This window comes from Pan paniscus, chromosome 4, assembly GCF_029289425.2.
Source record: "Pan paniscus chromosome 4, NHGRI_mPanPan1-v2.0_pri, whole genome shotgun sequence".
Taxonomy (NCBI): Eukaryota; Metazoa; Chordata; class Mammalia; order Primates; family Hominidae; genus Pan; species Pan paniscus.
Window position 1 is genome coordinate 165,208,358 of NC_073253.2, and position 25,894 is coordinate 165,234,251.

The 25,894-nt window shown below is 44.5% G+C and overlaps 1 protein-coding gene across 1 annotated transcript in view; it reads left to right on the forward strand.

The window, feature by feature from the left end:
• The window catches only part of DOCK2 (dedicator of cytokinesis 2), a 446,463-nt gene that overhangs the window by 410,273 nt on the left and 10,296 nt on the right, over nt 1-25,894 (forward strand). The window contains exons 40-46 of the mRNA XM_003810916.4: nt 257-361; nt 3,070-3,211; nt 8,121-8,202; nt 9,500-9,584; nt 10,396-10,482; nt 20,313-20,489; nt 21,940-22,023. Coding sequence (XP_003810964.1) covers nt 257-361; nt 3,070-3,211; nt 8,121-8,202; nt 9,500-9,584; nt 10,396-10,482; nt 20,313-20,489; nt 21,940-22,023 — 762 coding nt within the window. The remainder of the gene's footprint in view (nt 1-256; nt 362-3,069; nt 3,212-8,120; nt 8,203-9,499; nt 9,585-10,395; nt 10,483-20,312; nt 20,490-21,939; nt 22,024-25,894) is intronic.

The following is a 25,894-nucleotide window of genomic DNA, read 5'->3' on the forward strand; positions in this document are numbered from 1 at the left end:
TGGAGATACTCATGGGATTATTACAAGGGTGATTCAAGTAACCACACTAGTGCAGGTAGAGTGATTAACACAGTCCCTGGTATACTGTAAATATAGCTATTACTATTGTGATTATAGACATAGCACAGATATGTAAATATGTGCACATGGCTCATTGGCTCTGGTATAATGAAAATGTCTTCACCAAGGCCTCTTTGAGTTGAATGTGCCTTTGATACACATCTGTGTTGCAACAAACCTTGTTTTCTTCCTTTAGATCCAGCAGGCAAAATTCTATGAAAGCATCATGAAAATCCTCAGGCCCAAACCAGACTACTTTGCTGTTGGATACTACGGCCAGGGATTCCCCTCCTTCCTGCGGGTGAGTTTGGGGGTGACTTGGACACCAGGCGAGAGCCCCAGGGCCTCGGCATCTCAGCGGTCCTTCTATGCTTTGAGGATTTGCTTGTGCTCAGAAGCGGTGCTCTTCTCTGTCTGAGTGCTGCCCCCATCCCCAGGAGACTCCCCAGTCAATAGCCCTCATCATAATCACCAGCATTTCTCATCTACTGTGTTTCTCTAACTACACAGCAATTACAGCTGCCTCGTGAGGTAGTGAGTTCCCCGTCACTGGAATGAGGTGTTCAAAGAGAGGCTGGAGGATGTTTGCTGGCAGAGATTTGCTTTCAGGAGTTACTGTAGAGCAGTCGTTCTCAGGCTTTTTGGTTCCAGAACCTTCTTTCTCTCTTAAAAATTATTGAGGATCCCAAAGAACTTGTGTGTATAAAGATAATCTCTATCTACATTTACTACATGAGAAATTAAAACTAAGAAAATGTTTTTCGAAGTGTTCATTTATTTGAAAATAACAATAATGGTCCAGGCATGGTGGCTGATGCCTGTAATCCCAGCACTTTGGGAGGCTGAGGTGGGCAGATTACTTGAACTCAGGAGTTCGAGACCAGCCTGGGTAACATGGTGAAACCCTGCCTCTACAAAAAATACAAAAATTAGCTGGGCGTGGTGATGCGCACCTATAATCCCAGCTATTTGGGGCCTGAGACAGGAGGATTACCTGAACCCAGGAGGTTGAGGCTACAGTGAGTCATGATGGGGCCACTGCACTCCATCCAGCCTGGGTAACAAAGAGAGACCCTGTCTCAAAAAATAAATAAAATCTTAAAAATAAAAATAGCACTAATAAACCCATTACATGTTAACATAAACTGCAATTTTAGGAAAAATAGCTCTATTTTCCAATAAAAAAATCGGTGAAAATCATGAGATTGCTTCACATTTCTGCAAATCTCTTTAATGTCTGACTTAAGAGAAGACATCTAGATTCTCATGTCTGCTTCTGCAATCTGTTGCGATCACACATCACGCAGCCTCAGAAAGCTCCATCGTACACTCATGGGAGAATGAGAATGAAAAGGATAAATAACAGCTTTCATGTTATTGTGAAAACAGTGTGATCTTGTGGTTCCTGAGAGGGTCTTGGGAACCTCAGGTGTCCCTGGAGCATAGTTTCTGAACCGCTACTGTAGTGGCCTATTTACCCATCACATGACGAATTGGATTAGGTCACCAGTAGGCTTCCTTCAGTCTGTGAGCCTATGGTTCAACTCTGGGGTGAGGGAAATACAAAAGAAATGGCAAATCTGATCTCCAACCTCACTTGATTTAGTCTAGTCAAGGAGATAAATCACTCACAATTATTAATCAACAATCAATGTGGAAGTGAGAGTGGGCCTGCAGGAGTGATTACCGTGAGCCGCGGAGAGGGGTGCAGGTTTCATGGAGGAAGTAGAGGTGGCTTCCCAAACCTGGCTGTATGTCAGAATCCCCTGGAGAACTTGTTAAAAGTGCAGACTCCTGGGCCCCACTCCCACAGATCTACAGATTCCATTTCAGCAGGTCTGGCATGGGCCCTGGGAATCTGAATTTTTTTCTTTTTTTTTTTTTTTGAGATGGAGTCTTGCTCTGTCGCCCAGGCTGGAGTGCAGTGGCTTGATCTCGGCTCACAGCAACCTCTGCCTCCTGGGTTCAAGCTGTTATCCTGCCTCATCCTCCCAAGTACCTGGGACTACAGGCATGTGCCACCACGCCCAGCTAATTTTTATATTTTCAGTAGAGACGGTGTTTCACCATGTTGGCCAGGATGGTCTCCATCTCTTGACCTCATGATCCGCCTGCCTCGGCCTCCCAAAGTGCTGGGATTACAGGCATGAGCCACCAGGCCCAGCTGGGAATCTTAATTTTTAAAAGTGTCCTAGGCTCCTTGGATGATCAGCCAGGTTTGGAAGCACTGATATGTAGAGATGTATGACAGATGTGTGTTTGGACAGAAGAAATTAGGGGCCATTTTAGGCAGTATGGGTGGCACAGATGTCTAGAGCAGAGTTTCTCAACCTCAGCACTATTGATATTTTGGGCCTGAAAATTCTTCATTGTGGGGCTGTGCTATGCATCGTAGGATGTTAGCAGCATCCCTAACCACTACCCTGTAGGTTCTAGTAGCATCTCCCATTCCCAGTTGTGACAACCAAAAAATGTTTCCAGATACTGCCGATGTCCCTTGGGGGACAACATCACCTTTAGTTGAGAACCACTGATCTATAAAAGACTAACATGGTCAGGAAGGATAAAGAGTGTGTTTTCACAGGCTTAGAGCCAGAAGCCAGGTGATGAGGATATGAATGCTGAGCCCTTCCAGCCCACAGGTCCAGCCCACATGGCCCATTACAGGCAACGGGGAAATGTTGTGGCCATGTATATAGGAGAGTTGGTGTGACACAGTGAAACCTGAGTGAGTAATTATTCTGGAAGCTGTACATAGGATGGTAAGAAGAAGAAAGTTCTCAGCATCCATGATCTTCCCTTCCTCTAGACCCAGACCCTTTAAAGTAGTGATGGCCTCTGCTAGGTCAGTGAGTTGAGCCCTTCCTTTCCCTGTGGGGCAACCAAGAGGAGAGTGATGCACTGGACATCCCCATGGACCGTGGTCATTTTACAAGCTCCCCAGCTTTGCTTGGCCCCTTTCTTCACACCTGGGTCCCCAAATCTCTAATGAGCATCCTTTCTCTGCAGAACAAAGTGTTCATCTACCGTGGGAAGGAATATGAGCGAAGAGAAGATTTCCAGATGCAGCTGATGACCCAGTTCCCCAATGCAGAGAAGATGAACACTACCTCTGCCCCAGGAGATGATGTGAAGAATGCCCCAGGCCAGTGTATCCTTGGAGAATGCCCTAGCCAAGGGGCCAGACCTGAGCAGCCGTGCCAGGGCTGCAGCCCACAAAGACCCACCTTAGAGCTCAGGGCTACTGCCAGAATCATTGCAGTGGCGCCACGTTGCAGGAACATGCAACATGTTCTTTGGATCCATGTTCTTTGGATCCTTTTCTGGACTCTTCATGATCCTGGCATCTTGAGCTCTGTTTGCTTTGGAAAATTTGTCTCCCTTTGATGCTTTTCAAAAAGTGCATGAATGTGAGCTAGAATGTCAACTGCATAAGGAAAGACGCTTGCTCTGGCTTGCTCCAACTTGCTCCCTGCAGTAAGTTCCCATCTCCCATGGTGCCTGGTACAGAGTGACTCCCAGTAAATATTTGAGATGAGATCCAAAGAACCTATCTCAATACATCATAAATGTTGCATGCATTGATTAATTCACTCACTCACTAATTCATTCTTATATTGAATACTCTCAAGCCCTGACTCTATGCTAAGCAAGGTGCAAGGGACTGGAGATTTTCATTCACAAAGTGGTCCTACATTCAGGGAGCTTACAGTGTAGCAAGTAAAAGAGGCCTTAAGTGACTAATTGCACTATTCCATATTTATTTACAAAAATATAATCTGTGCCTTGAGGAAGCCATGCAGAGTACTGTGGTTGGGAAAGGAGAGAAGGTTTCCTTGAGGAAGGTGATGTTTGAGATTACAAGCAACCAAAGCTTAGCAGGAAGTGGGGAGAATATCCCAGACAGAAGGAAGAACACTTGTGTGCAGAGGCCTTTGGCAGGAAGGAGCATAGCAGGCTCCACAAACTGAAATGACGCCATATTGCCATCATAATAAAATCAAAACTGCTAAGCAAGGCCTGCAAGGCCATCCATGATCTGACCCCTGCCTGCCTGTCCAACGTCACCCCCACCCCCATCCTTCCTTCCCTTTCTCACATCCCTCTGACCACAGGGTTCTTGTTTCTGTTCCTGCGATATGCCCAGCTTGTTCCTGCCTCTGAGCATTCATGTTCTCTGTTCCCTCTGCTTTGGATGCCCTTCCTCAGCTCCTTACATGACTAGCTGTCTCTTACCCATCAGATCCTAGCTTGGCGTCACCTTCTGGAAGAGGCCTGCCATGGCCTTTCTATTGTCTAATGTGGCCTTCTCTGAACTCTTCATGACCCTGGTATCTCAAGCTCCGTTTTCTTTGGAAAATCTGTCTCAATTTGCCATTATCTCTGGTGCTTTTTAAACGTGCATGGAGGTGAGCTAGAATGTCGGCTCCACGAGGGAAGATGCTTGCCCTGGCTTGCTCCCTGCAGTTAAGTCCCCCACTCCCTAGTGCCTGGTACAAAGTGACTCCCAGTAAATATTTGTTGATTAATAGAAATAAAAAGAAAACAACACAGAAAGAGGAAAGAAGAAAAGAGATAAATAAATAGAGAAAGGGAGGAAGGAGGCAGAGAAGTAGCCAGCTCACTTGGAGTACATAGTACACAGAAGTCACATGGGGTGATGTTAGGGTTCCGTATAAGTGGGTGTCAGTGTGGCCAAGCATGGTCTTTAGTGGGCCAGCAGCCGGTGCTGGGCAACAGACAGGATTCGCATGGCAGGGAGCATATAAATGCAAGGATAGGGCCAACTGCTGAGCCAGGGAGCACATTAACTCAGCCTAGCTCCCAGCATTGCACCGTTTAGCACAAATTAAGTTACAGCCTTTAAAATGGGGTTGACAGGTTGCAAGTCTGGTCTGCTCAGTCTGCTGTACTTTAATCCAAATATTCTTCTCTCCGGTGGTAAATATTCATCTGTAACCTTTTCATTATGCTTGCCTGCCCTGCGTACCTGCTCTACCATGGTTATTTGCAGGATCAAATGCAACTGGTGGTGGGCTGGGCTGGTTATAAATATGAATTTGGTTATAGGCGAGACATAGGATTAGTTCTAAGGCTTTTCTAAGTGGACCTCCTGGGATTGAACAGCTCTGTGACCTTTTAACATGAGGCAAGAGAGAGAGTACGTGTTCCTGGGACATAACATCTCCCCTGGTTCAGTGCCAGGAGGCAGGTGCAAAAGAAAAGGGGAAGGGCTAATATTTGCTAAATGTCCTTTTCTTGAGACTGAGGGCTTTATATCCTATAAAACCCTCTAAGGGGAGTGTTAATTTTCCCTATTTCATGGACAAGAAATATGTGGGGCAGAGATGTAAAGTGGTTTGCCTAAGGTTACAAAGCTAGTTAGTGATGGAACTGGTACTTGAACCCCATGATCTGTCTGTTTCAAAAACTATGTTCTAGTACATCATCCTTTTTAAAAAGATTGATGAACAGCATTCTCTTTATTAACTGTTTACCATGTACTAGGCATTTTACACGCATTGTTGTTTTACCCTCCAATACTTATACAAGTTAGGTATTATTGCTTTCCTGCATTTTGCTAATAGGAAAACTGAGGCTCACAGAATTTAAGCAGCTTGCATAAGGTCACAACTAGGAAGTGATGGAGCTTGGATTTGAACTCAGGCCTACTTTTTGACAAAATATTGAGTTCTTAATGCTCTCTTCTCTTGCCTTCACTTGTTAAAAAGCTGATAAGCAGTCTGAGAGGGTGACAGATCTCATTTCTCACTTAGGTATCCAAGTAGGAAATGATAATTGAAAGCCAAAGTCTCTTTGTAGGGAGTCTGCAGTTGCCCAGCCCTCTGGGGCCCCAGTTCCGCGCATACATTCAGCCTGTGGCATAACAACCTCACCAGCCATCCTCCTGGTACAACTTCAGGGGACTTGTGTCACGGGCTTCCCTAGGACAGGTTTGGATTCTCCTCTTGGGCCAACACCAGTGGCTAAGATCAGTAAACATGACCTAGAACCTTCTCTAAAACAGGGGTCTGCAAACTTTCTGGAAGGGATCAGATGGGCAGTATTTGAGTCTTTGTGGCCCATGCAGTCTCTGTCACAACTACTCAGCTCCGTTGTTGTAGTGGGAGAGCAGCCACTGAAAACCCAAAAATGCACGGGTATTGCTGTGTTCCAATAAAACTCTATGGACACTAACATTTGAACTTTCTATCATTTTCACGTTACAAAATACTCTTTTTCCCTCCATTGAAAACTCTTCTTAGCCTCTGGGCCTTACAAAAACAGGCAGTGAACCAGATTTGACCGCAGGGCCATAGTTTGCCAACCCCTGCCCTAGACTTAATCCAGAGTGATTTTCTTCCCAGAGCAGGCTGTTGGCCACATGGCTTGAGAAAGAAAATGGTTTTCCTGAAAATCATAGAAATACCTTCATTGAGATTTATTCATTCGTGTTAAACATTGCCATCTCTTAAGAAGAGAAATCTATTTAAGGCAGAAACAGGCATCAGAAGTAAATCAATGAAACACCTAACTTATTAGCATAGAGTAAGTTCATCAGACAGAGGCAATTCAATTTAATTTGGAACTAGGTTTTGGTCATTTCTTATGTGTGAAAGAACCATAGTCTCTGCCATGAAAAAGCTCACAATCTGGGCAGGATGGAGGATGTGAGGTGGGCTGGGGGGATGAGGAAGCCTACAGGGAGCTGGAGGGTGGATCCTAAGAGAAGCAAAGACGAAGGCTGTGGAAAGCCAAAGGAAGGAAAACAACTCCTAACTGGGGGGTGAATTTTGTTTTCATGGACTGTGGTATTTGACATCTGTCCAAAGGGTTCACAAGAGAGGGATGCTGATAAGGGAAAATGTTCCAAGGAAAGGAAGTAGTAGGATCCATTGGATATCCAGATAATGATGAAAAAATGGGTGAAGGCCATACTGGCCTAGCTTTGAATGCTAGCCAGAGGAGTTCTTGATTCCTTAGTTGGCAGACATGTCAGGCCCAGGAAAAGATTTTTTGGAGTCATGGTGGTCATTGGGTAGAATAGAGGGAGGAAAGACCTTGAATACCTAAATAAAAGACGTGGGTAAAGAAGAAATGGGAGGTAGGGAAAGGGAAGAGGGGTCAGGAGTGGGACCAGTGACCGCTGACTTTTTTCATTCAGTTTGCCATATTGTCAGCTTAAAAGGACTAAAGACAGATCTAGAAGAGGCATGACAAGGGTCTGACCCACATAGTGCCTCTCCAATATCTATGCCTGTTGCAGGCATCACTAATCCACCATGGGACTCTTTTCCACTGTCTGAACACAGCTCCTTACCATCCTGCCATAGGCAGTTGCTTTCAAATTTTCAGAGTTGGGGTGCAAAATGACATTTATTTGCATATTCTATAGCAGTGCTTCACAAATTTTAGCATGCATATGTTTCACCCAAGGATCTTTTACATATCTGGACTCAGCTGGTTCTCAGATAGTCCAGAGTCTCCACTTCTAACAAACTTACAGGTAATGCTGACACTACTGGTCAAAGGGCCGCCTTTGAGTAGTGAGTCCAGAGTGAAAGAATTCTGAGCTTAGAGTTAGAAGACCTAAATACAAACTCGGATCTGTTCTTACAAGTTGTGTGACCTTCAACAAGTGGCCTGGCTTCTCTGGCCTCGAAGGGGACAATTTAGGTTAATAAGGCAACTCAGTGGAATTGAGGAGATCAAATGAGATCATGGGAAGATGTACTCTGCAATTGATTTGAGAGCTATAAATTCATTCAATAGTATTATTATTAATGATAATATAGCAACGATGATGATTAAACACCACTAGACAACTCTGTTTGTAGGGGCTGAGCCCTGGCATAAGGTTGCAGGGTGACAGCACTGATAAGGACCTCAGTGACTAACTAGTCATTAGTGCCTAGTGGGCAGCCAGCAACCTGAGGTTCATCATTCAGTAAAAATGTGGCCCCATAAAGGCTGGCCTGGAAGGTCTCACCAAGGACCAGCTATACTTAAAACTGTCCCCGCAGCCAACAGATATAAGTCCTTAACTACAGGGATTCCAGATATCCAGTGCTTCACTGTCCAGCCTGTCTTGGATGAACATCCCAGGTTCAAGAATAAGCCAGTGCCTGACCAGATTATAAAGTAAGACTCGTTGTCCACAGGGAAGAAGGATGGGGAAGAGAACCCATTGGGGCCACCAAACTGAGCTGGTGGCAGAACAGACCCCAGTGTGTTTCTAGTTCCTTCTCTATCTTAGCCAGTTTTTCCCCCCTTTTCCTCTTGGGCAAAGAATCACCCTCCAATTAGCTGGGCTCTGCCCCTGACAAGGCTGAAGCCAGGAAGGATGGGAGAGCCAGGGTTATGGCTCAGCAAATCCTCAGCAAGCATCGAGCATTTGCTCAACTGGATGCAGTCAGCCTATTTGTTGCTCAGGTTGATCTCAGAGTGGCTCCAGGGAGTCCACAGACAGAGTGTGGCTGGGCAAGTGATAGGCAGGGTGGAGACAGGGGGCCTTGTCCATGCTGAGCACATGCTCCCAGAGGGACATCTCCTCAGCATTTGTGAAGGTTGTACATTGACAATGGTGTGTTCAGGCTCTGATAAAGGAACAGTAGAGGAAGTGCCGTGAAGGCTGATGTCCACCTGTTCTAGATCAGATTGCAAAGTCACTGATGAGGCCACAAGGTGGGGCCTCTGTGGGACCCAAGGCTGTATGCCTCCCAGCTGCCCAGCTCATTCCCCCTACCCCATGCCCAGGTTGTAATGGAGCATTTGAGTGTCTTAGAGTAGGTCCTCACCTCTGGATGGGACAGTCAGAAACAGGATCTGCTTTGCAAGATGAAGGACCCTTCAGGGAGAGGCAGCCCCTCCCAGCAGCCTCACGAAGTGCCACAGCAGAGCAGGTGGAGCTCAGCTTGGGTCTCAGCCTCCCCTCACCTTCTCACCTTCTCAGACAGGCACCCATGAGCAGGGGACAATAACTGTGCAGCTAGCACGGTGTTCTGCTGGCCCTGAAGTTAGAATCTCGCCAGCGATTCAGGGAGACTGATTTAGGGGGTTGGCTGGGACACCTAAAGAAATCCTTTGAGGACACCTCCGGGAAATTAGGCTCAGACCTCAGCTCCTTTGTTGCAGATCACAGGAAATCATGACCTAGGCCATCAATGTTAGAATTCCAATTGCCTGGATACTCTAGGGGTACTATGTTCTCAAAGGGGCACAAGACCAGTCTACCTTCTAAATTGCCTTGTCAGGAAAGCCTGTGCAAAAGCCACTCTTATGGAGCCCAGAACACAGACCCTGATTTTAAATGCACCACAAGGGACTCTGCCAGGCCTGAAGTTTACTGTAATGAACCTCCCTGGACAGTGCAGGGTCAGATCGGGTGTCAGCAGCCGGGGATGGCTACCAGGAGCCTCAGCCTCTTCCTGTCTTTCAGCTTCTACAAATCCAACTACGTGCAAAGGTTCCACTACTCCCGGCCCGTGCGCAGGGGGACCGTAGACCCAGAGAATGAGTTTGCTGTGAGTATCTTCCCTACCCTTGATCATTCCCTGGGGCCACCTGGAGGAACCAGACCATGCATCGGCCAGCCTCAGAATGGGAAGGAACTTGATAGAAAGCCAGAGAAAATAAAGCCAACCTCCATGGATACCATGACGTCCGTTCCCCAATCTCTTCCATTAGGGCCTGTGTCCTTATTTCTTGAGCCTTTTTCCCCTTAATACAGAACCCAGGCCTCATGTCAGAGGCACTTTTTCAACCACAGGGCATTCAGGCATTGCCAGCACGTAGAAACCCTCAGGCTAAGAAGGGGTGTTGATAAAATCAAACCTTCCAGCAAACACCAGTAAGAAGCCACAGCAATTTAGTCATCACTGTCCCCTGAGTGCTAGTCTCCTCTGTGTGTGTCCAGCTAGGATTCAAACAAGACTGGATTAAGGAGGTGTCTCCAAGTCTCAGCTCTTTGCCTTGGACTGTAATTCTTAATATTTTTGGAGCCACTGCCTCTTTGAGAGTCTAATGAACACTGGGAACCCTTCCCCGAGAAAACAAATGGACACATTCAATATTGCCTAAAAATTCAGACTGCTGATAAACCCAGGTTAAAACTTACTTGGCCTAAGTCCAGGGAGAGCTTACACTTAATGTTGGGAAAGAATTCTTAAGGGTAAGGTGAGAGCGTGTTTCTGGGTCTTGCAATATTTATTCTGCTTTCGGGTAGATGGGAGGCCTGGGGACCTGGCTGGGTTTCTGCCAAGCTTCTCTGATACCCAGGTTTCATAAATGTGTTTGTTTCTTTCCTGCCCTTGCCACCCCCCTGCCCACGGACAGTCCATGTGGATTGAGAGAACCTCCTTCGTGACTGCATACAAGCTGCCGGGGATCCTGCGCTGGTTTGAGGTGGTGCACATGTCGCAGGTGAGTCTGGGACATTCATGGCAGGGCCACCCTTCCTCCGATGGGCAGGGCACAGCCAGTCTCCAAAGGCCCCTTTGACTTTAAAAAGGAGACATGTTTTTCTTTGAAGCTGCTGTGTGAGTCCCAGAATCCCCATGCAGGCAGCATTCAGAATAGTGCCTTTCAGATTTTTTTTTTTAAGCATCAGATAACCTTTTTGTTCCCTGCAAATGAAACTTTCCATGGCCTCCAGTAATAAAGCTGATGAATGGGGAGCTTCTGTTGGGTGGGTGGGGTGTAGCAGAGGGCCTGGAACACAATCATTTCCATCTCCCCCTCATACTCCTCTCATCACAGCAAGGGGGCACCTGTGCAGTATCCCAATATAAACCCATTTTATAGTTGGAAAAACTGAGGCTCAGAAGGGAGAGATCATTTGGCTAGAATCCAAATGTTTGATCTCCTTTGTGCAGATAACACCTATTTTGCTTCTCAGCACAGCTTAGGGTCTCCACGTCCTCAGACAGCTAAAGATCTTGCAGTCCCCAAGATACAGAGGAACGGTCAGTGTGGTTGTGAGGAAACCTTGTAAATGGACATATTTAGGATGTCTTATTTATTTATTTATTCATTCAGAAAATACTTAATGTGTACCTAACATGTTAGGCACTGTTGTAAGACCTAGAGATTCTGCAATGGAGCTTCCATTCTAGTGGGAAAGACGGACTAAAAAGTCAAAGTAAATATATGACAGGTGATAACTGTGATGGAAAAAATTAAAGCAGAAAGGTGATGTATGAGGGATTGCTATTTTAAGTAGCGTAGTCAGAGAATGCTTCCCTCTATACTGGCTGTTGAGGAGAGGCCTGGAGGAAATGAGGAAGGGGTCCATGCTGACATTGAAGAGAGAGACATTCCAGCAGAGGAGACAGCAAGTGCAAAAGCCCTGGGCCCAGAGTATGCTTGTGTCCAGATCAGAACAAGTGAGGGTGAGTAACAGTCATCTGATACCAGATCATGTAGGACCTTGTAGACCACCATAAGGACTTTGACTTTCCCACTGAGCGACACAGAGCCATGAGCAGAGGAGGGACGTGGTCTGACTTGTGTTTTCAAGCTATTGTATCAGACGATAGCATTGAGACCGTTTCACTTCTACCCTTAATGCCCCTCTCTTTTCAGTGAACCCAGCAGCTCAGTAGCCCTTCAGCCTCCTTTTTATAGGCATGACCTAGACCTTGGAAAAGTATAACAATGATGGTGATAGCAAAAAACATTGTTTTGAGTATGGGCTCAACTGTTCATATGCATGATCTCATTTCAACCCCTCAGCAACCCTGTGAGGTAGATATTATTATTCTTCCCATTTTACAGATGTGGGAACTGAGATGCAGAGTTAATTAGTGCATTGTTCAAGGTTAGTAAAAGAGATAGGGTATGACTTTAACCTCCCCTGTCAGGCACCTGGCTTGGACTCTTTATCTTTTTTTCCTAAGAAAAAGAAAAGCCCACCCCAGCCCACCCCAGCAAGTAGTACCCCCAAAGGAAGGAAGTGTCTGTGCCCTTGCTTCATGGCACATAAGTTTCAACAAGTGCCCCAGGTGCTGTGTCAAAGGTTTATGGCTATATCTCATTTAATTCTCATAGGCCCCCGTGAGGTACATACTATTATGAGCCCTATTTAGGAGGTAAGGAATCAGAAACTTTCTATCAATCTGTAGCCTCTGCCCATTAGCCCTGACTGAGCCCTGTCACCTGGTGGTGCTCAGCAAGGAGCCTCTTCTGTAGTCATTCCTGCCAAACTGTAGCAAACTGAGAGAGCCCATCCCTGTACTTCCCATTCCCTCAGCTACTGTGTGTCAGCCCAAAGCACTTATCTCCTAATAGACTACATAATTTTCTTCTTTATTTTTAATATTAAGAGAATATTAAATATAACAGTAGACCATAAGCTCCACTAGAATATAAATTCCAAGAAGACAGATATTTTGTCTATTTTATTTTCTGTCTTACCTCCAAGTGCTAAGAATAGTCCCTGGCCCACAACTGATGCTAACTAAAGAATACTTACATAAATTAATCAGTCAATCAATATGCAGACACCCGTAATGTCTAAACCGGTTATCTTATTTTATAAACTCAGCATTTTGAAGTTAGGAAAGAAATAGTCAAGATTTTTGGCTTGTTTCTTTCATCCCAATGCCTTCTCATAGATGGCATTGGGGAAACCTTCAAAAAGTTGGCCAGAGTGAATTTATCTTTAATGGCCTCTCTCAGATGAGTTACCAGGAATTTCAGGGTGTCTCAGATGCAAAAGTTGAATGCTCTTCTAAGTGACTTCATTTCCAAAGATTGTTTTTGTGTTACATGAATTTGTATCTTGTTCTTGGTTATTTCCTCCATAAATTATCATGACTACAGTAATGTTTATATAGAGAGGCATTTTCTGATGAGCTTCAAGTATAAGTTCTGCCTATTGGGGTTTTATTTTGTTTTTGTTCTTGGCCCTGAGAAATGGAGACTTTACAAGGAGCCCTGATCTAGGGGTCAGAGATCCAAATTCAATGTGGTCACTAATGAGCTATGTATGTTAGATAAGGACTGTATATCTCTGGGTCTTAGTTTTAATCATCTGTAAATAGGAATTGCAAAATGATGGAACTTTAGGGAGCTTAAAGGGACCTTAGGTGTCTTTTAGTCCTAAAGCTATAAACTGGAATACCTTCATAGCCTAGTAAGGGTTGTGGCAAAGTGCAGTAGCAACAGCCCCCTCCTCCATCTCTGTTGAATTACATTTTTAAAGGCTAGAATCAATGTGCTAGCTAAGTGACAGACCTCCGCCAGCCTGGTTTGGCTTGCAGTTCTCCAAGTTTTTTGTCCTGATTCTTCCTGGTTCTTGTCTACCTGCATTATTTTGTATATGAGAAAACTGAGGCCTAGCAATGGGACTTGAACTGCCAAAGCAATTTCTGGCAGAACTCAGAGGTAATGAGAGAGCACCTGTCCTGTGCAGCTCATAGGATTCCTGGGTAGACTTAAGAAGGCAATATTGGTAAAATGGCTTTGAAAAATATGAAATGCTGGGGTGGGCGTGGTGGTTCATGCCTGTAATCCCAACACTTTGGGAGGCTGGGGTGGGCGGATCACAAGGTTAGGAGTTCAAGACCAGCCTGACCAACATGGTGAAACCCCGTCTCTACTAAAAATACAAAAATTAGCTGGGCATGGTGGCATGCACCTGTAATCCCAGCTACTCAGGAGGCTGAGGCAGGAGAATCACTTGAACCCGGGAGGCGGAGTTTGCAGTGAGCCGATATCATGCCATTGCACTCCAGCCCGGGCAACAGAGCAAGACTCCATCTAAAAAAAAATTAAAAAAAGAAAAATATGAAATGCCACCTAATTGCCAGGGATTGAGATCACTTTCTCTTTCATCTTATGTTCCCTCACCCATCCACACACACTTTTACATTTTTTTCCAAAGCACCCTCCCCTGATAAATCATTTTCTCTTCACAGCAAGCCTGGCAAGAGTTACTATGTCGATAAAGAAACTGAGGCTCAGCTTAGGGAAAAGACCAGAGATTTGAGGGCTAGATTAAGTCCCAACAGCCCGTTGATAGCAAGTGTGGTATCAAAGCTTGATTTACGTGTAGTAGAAGAAGCCTGCCTTTGGAATCACAAATACCCGAGTTGTCTTTCCAGCTCTGCCCCTTGGCTCAGGGATAAGTGACTTAACATATTGCTGGGGGAATGAAATGAGCACGGGTGTAATGTGGCCAGCATGGGCTGGCACATAGGAGGCAATTGATAAGTGAAGTCATCTTCATTATCATGATCATTACTTGTATTCCTGTTATTAGCTAAACCATGGGTTTAACTTCTGAAATCTAGGCCTTCCACCAACTATACAACCCCTGTAATGACCTGAAAGTTACATATTTGGTTTATACAAATGCCCGTAGGCGAGAAGCCAAAATTATTTTCATTCTCTTTCTCTGTTCCTAATGGCTATAATGAGGATACCACTTTGGGAATCTAAAAATAGTTTCAAAAGCAAGGAGGAAAGCCAATCAACTGCTCTTTCCATTTTTAATGACTTGTCTTAAAGCCTGAGTCTTTCAGATATGGCAGTCTATTGTTCAAATGCAGGTGTGTTGCTGGGCTCAATCTGAGCGGTGGTGATAGATTTTCAGTACAACTCAGTCTACACCTTGGCCCCTCAGAGCCCCCACAGAGTTGGTCTGTGTACTTGACAGATACTAGACCGTGGGTTTCACCTTGGAGGACTATGGCTGCAGCCAAGCTGGACATCGTTCCCCTTCAGTTAACATTATGTGTGTGCATACATGTGCAGGTGTAAGGTGTGTGGGTGTGCCCAGGGTGTGCATGTGTGGATGCATGTGTATGTGTATCTATGTGTGTATGTATATGAGTGTGTGTGTGTGTGAGAGAGAGAGAGAGAGAGACAGAGAGAGAGAGTGAGTCAGTCAATTCCCAGGGCCTTCTCACTGTAGAGATCAGTTATCTTCAGAAACATCCAGACACAGGGTAAGGGAATAAGGAGGCTATAATTTCACAGAAATGGTTTTAAAATATGACCAAGAAGACAATTAGCAACATAGCAGACTAGGAAGCTCCTGGGTCTCCCTCCACCCCCAAACGCACCAGATAAATATCTACTCATGGATCAATTCCCTCTGAGAGAAACTCAGAGATGAAGTGAGGGACTTCTACCTACCAGGCACTGAGTAAACATCCACATTGAACCGATATGAAAAGCTGAGGCACACTCAGGCATGCACCCTGCTCTGACACTGTGCTATAAAATCAGGAAAGAAATTCCCAGTACTCATCTTCTCTCCCTGTGGAGAGGAGGGCTTGGACCTCACATATACTACCCTAATTCTAAGGTTCCCCAGGAGGGCTTGGACCTCACATATACCATTCTAATTCTGAGGTTCTTCATGGGTTGGCTCTTAACTTATCAACTCTGAGACTGTGCAGAGTTAGACATATGCAAGTCTCTTTAGACCACAGGAAAAATCAGTGGTTTTATATGGGTGCACATGAACTTTCAGGCATCCCATCCCCTGAGAGGAGTGTAGTAAAGGGTCTTTTAAAAATGGAATCCCCTGCTTCTCCCCTGAAGGCGTTTATGACACACTCTTCCAGTGGCTACTTGGCAGCCTAGCTTCTACATAACTTCCACTGAGGAGTTAAGGGGCAAACAAATATTAACCCACTGGCAGCCTGAGAAGCAGGCTGTCACTTCTCAAACCTTGCCTCCTGGCTCACCCTAGCAATAACTACAGGTTTATTAATCCCTCCTGGAAGGAGTTTGTGCACACATTGAGTTTCCCAACTTTTACAGCTTCCACCCAAGGGCTATATTCTAAACACCCTAGCTCTGGGAGCAGAGGGGACTGGCATATGCATGTCGCCAAAGACCACAGGAAAAAAAAGCAGCAGTTTTATACAGGCATGAAAGCACTTCCAGGGCTTCATTCCCTGAGAGTTGGTGCAGAGAAAGGGCTTAAAAAATTGCAACCCCCTATTCCTCCCTAGATGAGGTTTATGCTATGCATTGAGTGTCCCAACTTTTAGATCTATTTCTAAAAGGACTCCATCTAAACCTCTTAGCTCTGGGAACAGAAGGGAGCAGGCATATGCAAGTCTCCCTAGATCACAGAACAGAGAGACGGTTTTAAATGGGTGCACAAACACTTCCAGGGGTTACATCCCCTTGGAGCAGTGCAGAAAGTGGGCAGAAATGAACAGCTCCCATTTTCTTTCTGGAAGGGGCACACACTTCCAGTGGCTACTTGATGGCCTGGCAGCTAATAAACTTGCATCAGGAAGCTAATAGAGCAAACAAAAAATAGCTCTCCAGCAGCCAGAGCCAGAGGTTGGCACTTCACTAGCCTTTCCTCTGTCTCAACCCAGTGATAAATCCAGGTCTATCCATTCTTCCTGCAAGGAGTTTGGCCACATACCAAGTGCCACACTAGAGCTCCCACCCAAGGGACTGTCCTCTTAATGATGTAGCTCTGGGAGTCAATGGGACTTTGTCTTCCTGAGTGGCCCTAGACCACAGCAAAAAGAGGTGGATATACAATGGGTCCAATTTCAACAACTATATCCCCAGAATCAGAGGGTGCGGCCTGAACCTGAGTCTAGGCACTTGCCACAGATTCTCTCCCCAGCTTAGGGCAGAGAGAGTGAGAGGTAATCGCCCATGCTCAGCTTCACCATGAAGATGGAAAAAACTGGAACACACATTTAATACCCCCACCTTTCCAGCTACATCTAGAGAGTCTAGCCCCTACCTTATCTGTCTCAGGGTACTGACAGGAAGTAGCACATCCTAAACTTTAGGGGTCTACAAAAAACAGAGACAGCAGTCTGGACAAACAGAGAGATTTGAGAGGAACCCTAACATTTCACACTGGATGGCTTGGTCAGATCCTTCTTCTACACAAGGCCAGTCTGACAAGACTGGGAGAGAGAGCTGTCTTATCTAATGCAGAGAAACCAACACAGACACTGAAGGAAAATGAAGAAACAGGGTAATATATTCCAAGTAAAGGAGCAAGATAAATCTCCAGAAACCGAAATGTGTGGAGTCAAGATATGTGATTTACTCAGCAGGGAATCCAAATAATGCTCAGGAAGATGCTCACCAAGGACAGGAGAGCAATGCAAGAACAAACCGAGAATTCTAACAAAGAGAAAGCATAAAGTGTACCAAACAGAAATCATAGAGCTTAGGAATATTATAACTGAACTGAAAAATGTCATAGAAGGGTTCAATAGCTGACTAGATCAAGCAGAAGAAAGGATTAGCAAACTCGAAGACAAATCACTGGAAATCATATAACCTGGGGAGAAAAAGAAAAGAATGAAAAAGAATGAGACTGGTATAAGAGAATTATGGGGCACCATCAAGTGTAACAACATACACATTATTGAGGTACCAAAATAAGAAGAGAGAGGGAGAAAGGAACAGAAAACATATCCAAAGAAATGACAGAAAACTTCCCAAATCTAGAAAAGAAACTAGAAATCTAGATCCAGAAAGCCCAAAGGACAACAAATCAGATAAATCCAAAGAGACCCAAAAGTATTTCTCAAACAAACAAAAGCTGAGTTAAGCACCATTAGACCTGCCTTATAAGAAATACTAAAGGTAGTTCTTCAAGCTGAAGGAAGAGGATGCTAGTTAGTAACGTGAAAATATGAAAATATAAAACTTACTGTTAAAAAATAAGTACATTGTCAAATCCAAAACATGCTAATACTTTAATGATGGTGGGCAAATCAATTATCTAGTATAAAGATTTAAAGGCAAAAAAATTATAAAAAGACACCTAAAGCTCTAACAGTTTGTTAAAGATAGAAATTATTTTTCATGTAAATTGTGACATCTGAAACATAAAACATGGGAGGAGAGGGAGTAAAATTGAAGTTTGTGTATGTGATCAAAGTTAAGTTGTTATCAGCTTTAAATAGCCAGTTACATGTATGTTTTATGTAAGCCTCAGGGTAACCACAAAGCAAAAGCCTATAATAGATGTACAAAAGATAGAAGAAAAGACCCACAGCCTATCACTACAGAAAGCCATCAAATCACAAAGGAAGAAAACAATAAAGGAAAAAAAGAACAAAGGATCTATAAAACAACCAGAAAACAATGAACAGAATGGCATTAGTAAGTCCTTACCTATCAGTAATGACTTTGAATGTAAATGGATTAAATTCAACAATCAAAAGGAATAGAGTGACTGAACAACAACAAAAAACCTAATGATATTGTATATTAGTCCGTTTTCACATTACTGATAGAGACATACCTGAGACTAGGCAATTTACAAAAGAAAGACATTTATTGGACTTACAGTTCTACATGGCTAGGGAGGCCTCACAACCATGGAGGAAGGCAGGGAGGAGCAAGTCCCATCTTACGTGGATGGCAGCAGGCAAAGAGAGAGCTTGTGCAGGGAAATTCCCTTTAAAAAAGGGATCTTGTGAGACCCATTCACCATCACAAGAACAGCGTGGGAAAGACCTGCCCCCATGATTCAGTCATCTCCCACTAAGTCCCTCCCACAACATGTGAGAATTATGGGAGCTACAAGATGAGATTTGGGTGGGGATACAGAGCCAAACTGTATCAGATATGTTGCCTACAAGAGACTTACCTCACCTTTAAAGACACTCATAGACTGAAAGTGAAGGGATGGAAAAATATATTCCATGCAAATGAAAACTGTTTTTTGTTTTTTTTTTTTTTTGAGACAGAGTCTCGCTCTGTCGCCGAGGCTGGAGTGCAGTGGCGCGAACTCAGCTCACTGCAAGCTTCGCCTCCTGGGCTCATGCCATTCTCCTGTCTCAGCCTCCCGAGTAACTGGGACTACAGGCGCCCACCACAATGCCTGGCTAATTTTTGTATTTTTAGTAGAGACGGGGTTTCACCATGTTAGTCAGGATGGTCTTGCTCTCCTGACCTCGTGATCTGCCCACCTCAGCCTCCCGCAAATGAAAACTTTTAAAAAGAGAGTAGGGGCAGCTATATTTATTTCAGACAAAGTAGACTTTAAATGAAAAACTGTAAAAAAAAAACAAAACAAAAGACAAGGTCATTATATAGTGACAAAGGGGTCAGTTCATCAAGAGGATATAAAAATTGTAAACACATATACACCCAATGTTGGAGCACCTAAATATATAAAGTAGACATTAGGAGATCTGGAGGGAGACATAATGTTAGTAGGGTGTATTTCAATACCTAACTTTTCAACATTGGACTGATCATTTAGCCAGAAAAACAATAAGAAAACATTGAACTTAACCTACATTTTAGATCATAATGGACCTAACAGACATATACAGAACAATCCACCCCACAGCAACAGCAGACACATTTTTCTGAAGTGCACATGGAACACACTTCAGTATAGATCGTGTGTTAGACCACAAAACAAGTCTTAACAAATTTAAGATTTTTATTTAGTTTGTTTCTGTTTAGTTCATGGGTCAGCAAACTGTGGCCCATGGACTAAATTCTACCCGTCACCTATTTCTGCAGTTTTATTGGAACAGCCATTCTCATTCATTTACATACTGCCTGTAGGTGCTTTTGCCCTACAATAACAGAGTTGAGTAGTTGCAGCAGACACCATCTGGCCTGCAAATCCTAAAATATTTACTATCTGGCCCTTTTACAGAAAATGTTTGCCGACCTCTACTTTAGGTTTCTACTCCAGATCTCATGCTCTTGCAAACTGCACTTTTTGCCGGTTAGCTTTTGATGGCACTCTGTTTATATCGCCTTCTAAGAGGTGTTGGACAGGTGTTCCGTTTAATTTTCCCAACTAAAGTGAATCTACCTTGGAACAGTGAACCCCTCTAACAACCAGTCTTAGGACCTACTATGTGCCAGGCTGGGTGCCCACATCGCAAGCTGCTCTAATCTCTCTGGCCAATAACTCACACATAGTATCTGCCCAACCAATACTGAAAGGGTTGAATTGGCATGTGTTTCACCCAGATAATAAGAAGAGAAAACCTTCTCTGGGGCACACTCAGCATCTGATGCCTCAGCAGGTACCTGACACTTCCTGCTTCTGCCTCCCCAAAGAAATCCCTTTCTCACTAAGCAGAAAGCCAGCCTGTCTCTCCCCAGAGAGCAGACAGCCCCCAGAGCTCAGTAATTACAAGATCCTGTTACAGCCCCTTAGGGAGCATTGCCTCATTTGAATTCCCACCCCAAGTGAAATCAATACCAATAATATCTGTTTTTAAAGTGACTTAACTAAGGCCCTTTCTTCTTGGTGATCTCATTTTCAACAGACCACAATTAGTCCTCTGGAGAATGCCATAGAAACCATGTCCACGGCCAATGAGAAGATCCTGATGATGATCAACCAGTACCAGAGTGATGAGACCCTCCCCATCAACCCACTCTCCATGCTCCTGAACGGGATTGTGGACCCTGCTGTCATGGGAGGCTTCGCCAAGTATGAGAAGGTGAGGATTTCTGTTCTCCAAGTCTAGGGGAGCTCGGTGAGCAGAGCAGTGGTGGGAGGACCCAGGGGGCAGATGCAGCTACATGTCACTTATCCTACTTTGACTGTCCTTGTCCCCAGAGGGACCCTCAGCTTGGTTGGCCCTCGTGTTTCTATAGCCTCATGTCTTAGCTGAGCTCCTGTCTTCCTCCCAGCCTCTTTTCCATACCCTGTGCTGGGGCAGGGAGGGGCAGGAAGGGGCAGGGGTCATAAGGTCCCCTTATCTCACTGGGCAGATTCAGGTGGCTCTATTAAGGAAAGGCTCTGGGATGAGTGTGAGCCAGACCATAAAAGTACGTGCCAGTTGTATAAACCCACCTCTTCCACAGAGGATGTGAAATGATGTATACTAATGGAAAGAAATGAAACTCAGAATCTGTGAAAAGCCATAAAAACTAAGAGATCAACTCCAAAAGGGGAGCTATAATCTAGATATCAAGGTCATAAGGTCCCTCCAGAGAGCCCCATATGTTTGAGCCACAGATTTATTTTTGAGCTTCCTGGTGTTCACGGCAAAAAAGGAAATAGCATCACTTATGTGAGTTACATTATCCACTGGAAGGAAAAATACCCATTTCTCAGTAAGGAGACGTAGCTTTTCTTGGCATTGAAATAGAGTAGAAAGTTCTTACTTGGTTTTCACCTAGCAGACACTGAAGGAAAAATGAACTCCTCATTCTAACAAATCTTTTGATGAATTCCCTATTATCTTTCCTATGTTATCCATTGATGTAAAACTAAGAATACCACACAGTAGTATAATTTGGGGACAATAATTCCAGTCACCTAATCAATCCTTCCAGCTACCCTCAGATACCCATGCAGTCATCATTGGTAACCCTTTGCTCAGCCTTGAGCAGTGATGGGATATGTCTGTTTATACATGCGCACACACTAAGGACATGGGCCCCAGAAAGGGGCTGCCAGGGTCACTTGCAATGAGGGAGGCCATGAGGTGAGCTGGAACACCCACCAGTGAGATTCCTTACTGAATTATTTTCCACAGAGCAATGTCCTCAAACTTGAAAGGAGCATCAGAATCCCCTACAGTGCTTCCTGACACACGGGTCCTCACCCCACCCCCAGAGTTTCTGATTCAGGCTGTCTGGGCTGGGGCTAGAGAATTTGCATCTCTAACAAGTTCCAAAGTACTGTTGCTGCTACTGGCTCAGGAACCTGACTTTGAGAACAGCTTCCCCAGAGTTTGCAGCCCATTCCCACTGAGTGCTGATCTGAGCCTCAAAGCAGATAAAACAATGTCAGTCTCTCCAGACCTGTCACTCTTGTTCCATCCACATGCCTGTGACCTCATCCTTGCCCCTCTCAAATTGAATCTTCTCCCAGTGCCAAAGAGATTGGCTCTGAAATGCCACATGAACAGGAAACCCTGACCTCCTGTCTGTCCTCCCCAGGCCTTCTTCACTGAAGAGTATGTCAGGGACCACCCTGAGGACCAGGACAAGCTGACCCACCTCAAGGACCTGATTGCATGGCAGGTAAGGCAGTGCTGGCCAGGGGAGCATGCTGCCCTCCTTCCTCTCCCCCCACCGTAGTTCACTTGCACCACGCTAGGCTCTAGCTGAGACAGCCTAAATTCACATGCCCTCCTGTCCCTTGCTTTTCAGCCCCTCTTCCAACTCTGTATCACACCTGAGCAGGTTCATCCTGGAACAGAGATTTGGGGCACCACACTCTTGGGTGTTGCATGGTGCCAGGCAGCAATGCTATGCTGGATGGTGCTAAGATTATCTTATTTGATGTTGAATTCAGGGGATGGCTTTTCACAGCAGGATGCAAATGAACACCAGGCCCCCACACTCCAAACCAGCACCTTCCCCCGACACCCAGCACAGGCCAATCTGATAATAGAAGACTTGAGCCCCTACTCCCACTTCTCTCCTTTTAGAGCTGACCCACTTTGTTGCAATAATGCTCAGATGGATATCAGGTTTTGAAAATAATTGAGGCCTTTGTGTGGGTGGTTGTGAGTCAAAGGGTCTACATCCCACACAAGCCGCTGCTCAGCCCACGGGCTTAGAAGGTACCACCCTGCTGTCTCGGGCTGGCCACTTACCTGCCTCTCCTTCCATTCTCTGTTTGCATCCCTCTTCTTCCTGTGGACTCTGTCTTTCCTCCTTTCTCTCTTTCTCTCTGTGCATCTGTCTGTCTTTCCCTCTCTCTCTTAGAAGCCTGCACTTCTATTCCTTGCCTCTCTGTCGTTTGCCCCCCACCCCCACACATCTTACTCCTCTCTTGGCTTCTCTTCCTCTTCTGTCTCGTTCTCCATCTCCCTGCAGAAGCAACAGTCGGCTAGATCCCTCTCATAGAGGCTTACACAGGGCTAGGCTTCCCTCCAGGCCCAGAGCAGCCCCCTCCTCAGACATTCGCCCACTCTGGACTCTCAGCAAACCACCCAGCAGAACACAGGGGTGGGCTCCGGAGGGCAGGAGCTGGCGGGAGGTGAGCAGTGGATGCAGGGGCAGGTGGTAGCAGCTTGCAGCTGCCTGCCCTCCCTCGCTTTCTTCTTGCCAGTCACTGTGCAAAGAAAAGCAAGCTTTTGTGGTTGGGAGTTTTTGTTGCTCTAGGGAAATCAGGGAATGAGAAGCATTGGGTGCAGCCTCTTTTCTTAAAATAAGAATTCCTAATTCAGGTCCTTCTCTGCCTCTGCCAATTTATGCAAAGTGGGGCTTTAAAAATGAAACACCAAGCACTGCACAGACGCGCTTTTCCCGAATGCATGTTGTGTGTCTGTCTGGAATTTTCTCTTTCTTTTTACCTTGTGCCACCTGTGAAGCCCAAATATCCCCCAGGTCCCCAGCCTTCTGGGGTCATCATGCCCTTTATTATTCAAATAATGATGTTCTCCCTTAGCATCCCCAATTTGGGAAGCAGGAAGGCCAGGCTTTGATTCGTTCCCATCCTCAGATATTGCTGGGAGGCCTCAGGGAAGGCTCACATGTCATACAGATTTGCTTAGTTGTTGGATGTCACTCTGAATCTATACAATTGCCCTGGTCCTCTCCACTGGGGACCTCTTCTCCTCTGGAAACAGCTTCTCCATGCTGTGTTTGCTGTACCCAAAGAATGAACTGCAGCTTCACAGCACAGCGAACACCAAGCTGTACCTTCCAAGAAAATTCTACTACTGTCTTGGAGCTTACTAGAGGGACATTACCAACAAAGCCGGAAGACTTTGAAAGCACGTACTCTTATTAGATGTGGCGGCTTCTGAGAACCGTTAGCTAGGCGCCTTCAGACACCGCCCCCTAGTGGCCGCCTTCTCCTCAGCACCACCCGCTGCTCCTGAGACCACCTATACAGAGGCCCACCTAACCCCCAAACGAGGTTGACCTCAGCCATATCCCTCCCACCCGGAGCCCAGGCACCCTAACTATGGGCACCCGCATGCAAAAGATGCAGCCCTGCTCATAGTGAAGGCAGGCTTTTAACATGATCACATGCAGCAGATTAGCTCGTCCCTACCTGTTTCATTCCGTTTGTTCTTGCAACTTACATTTATTGAGCCTCTGTTGTGTCCTAGGCAACAGAAATAGTGATGGACAAAATTGGGCCTGCTCCCTGCTCACTTGGAGCTTAATTCTAGATTGGATTTTGGTTTTGCAAAGCCAAATACACTTTGAATTTACTTAAAACACGAGAAGGTTAGATTTCAAGGGGAGTGAATGTATTTGTACCTCTAGCAACCGAACAAATGCTGAAGCCTTCAAAGTACATTTGGTGTTCAACGTTTTTGCAGATTTCAAGATCGATAGCATGTTAATTTATTTTCTTTGTGAAGACTTTCTCTCTATTTTTTGGCATAAAAAGATGTCTATAGTATGCTCTTCTTTTAAAGCTTTTGTTGTGAAATATTATGTACAGAAAAGTACACATAAAAATATATAACCCACTGTTTTATCAAAAACATACATCCGTTTGACCACCACCCAGATGAAATAGAATTCTGCTAGCTCCCCTAATCCTATCTTAGGCCTCCTTCCCTAAGAGTGAGCACTGTTCTGTTTTTATAGTAATCATTTCCTTGCTTTAAAAAAAATACTTTACCACCCAAACACTCATTCTTAAACACTATAGTTTAGATTTGCTTAATTTTGACCTACATATAAACAGAATCACATAATATACAGTCTTTCGTATCTAACTTATTTTGCCCAATGTTACGTTTGTGAAAGTCATTCATTTTGTTTGTGAGTCATAACTATGATTCACATTCATTTTCATTGCTATATAGTAGTCCATACAGCTGGCTTATGTAACTATACCAAAATGCATTTATTTATTTTTCTACTAATAGAGAGTTGGGTTTATTTCAGTTTGGGGCTATTATAAGTAATGCTATTCTGAAATACCTTGTGTGTTTTTTTGGTACACATATGCAAAATTTTTGTTGGGTATATACCTATGCATTGATTTGCTTGGTCATAGCATGTGAGGATATTCAGCTTTCGTAGGTACTGCCAATCTTCTATCACCATAGGTTAGGTTATTTTGCCTGTTCTTGAACCTCTTATAAATTGTATTATACAGTACAGTATGTACTACTGTATCTGTAGCTTCTTTGGCTCAATATAATGCCTTTGAGATTCCTCTGGGTTGTTACACATACTAGAGGTTTGACTTTCTTGTTGTTTCTAAGTGTCATCTATTGTATGTGTATCTAAATTACCAATAATATATCAATTTATTTATCCATTCTGTTGGACATTTGGGTTGTTTTCAGGTGTTGTATATTATGAGTAAAGTTGCTATGAACATTCGTGTTTGTGCCTTTTGGTGGACCTAAGCACTCAGTTCCCTCAGTATACATGCAGTAGTGGAATTGCTGGGCCATGCACATTTAACCTTACTGGACACAAGAAGCAGTTTTTCAAAGTGGCTAAATCAATTTTCACTCCCACACAACTTCTAAGTCAGTTGATCCACATTCTCCCTGACACTTGATACTGGGAGTCTTTTTTAATTCTAGTCCTTCTGGTGGATGTGTAATGATATCTCAGTTTAGTTTTAATTTGCATTTCCTTCATGAGCAATGATGTTCAGCACCTTTTCATATGCTTACTGCTAATTGGATTACCCTTTTGTGAAATACTTTTTCAAATCTTTTACTTATGTTGTTAATTGAGTTGTCTCTTTATTATTGATTTATAGGGGTTTATATATTGTAGATATGCATCTTCTGTCAAATACATGTATTGCAAATATCTTCTCTTAGTCTGGCTTGTCTGTTTGCTTTCTTAATGATGTATTTTGATGAACAGCAGTTGTAATTTTGGTCAGGTTTAATTTATCATATCTTTAAATGATTAGTGCTTTTGTGTCCACTTTAAGAAACCGCAACTACCCCAA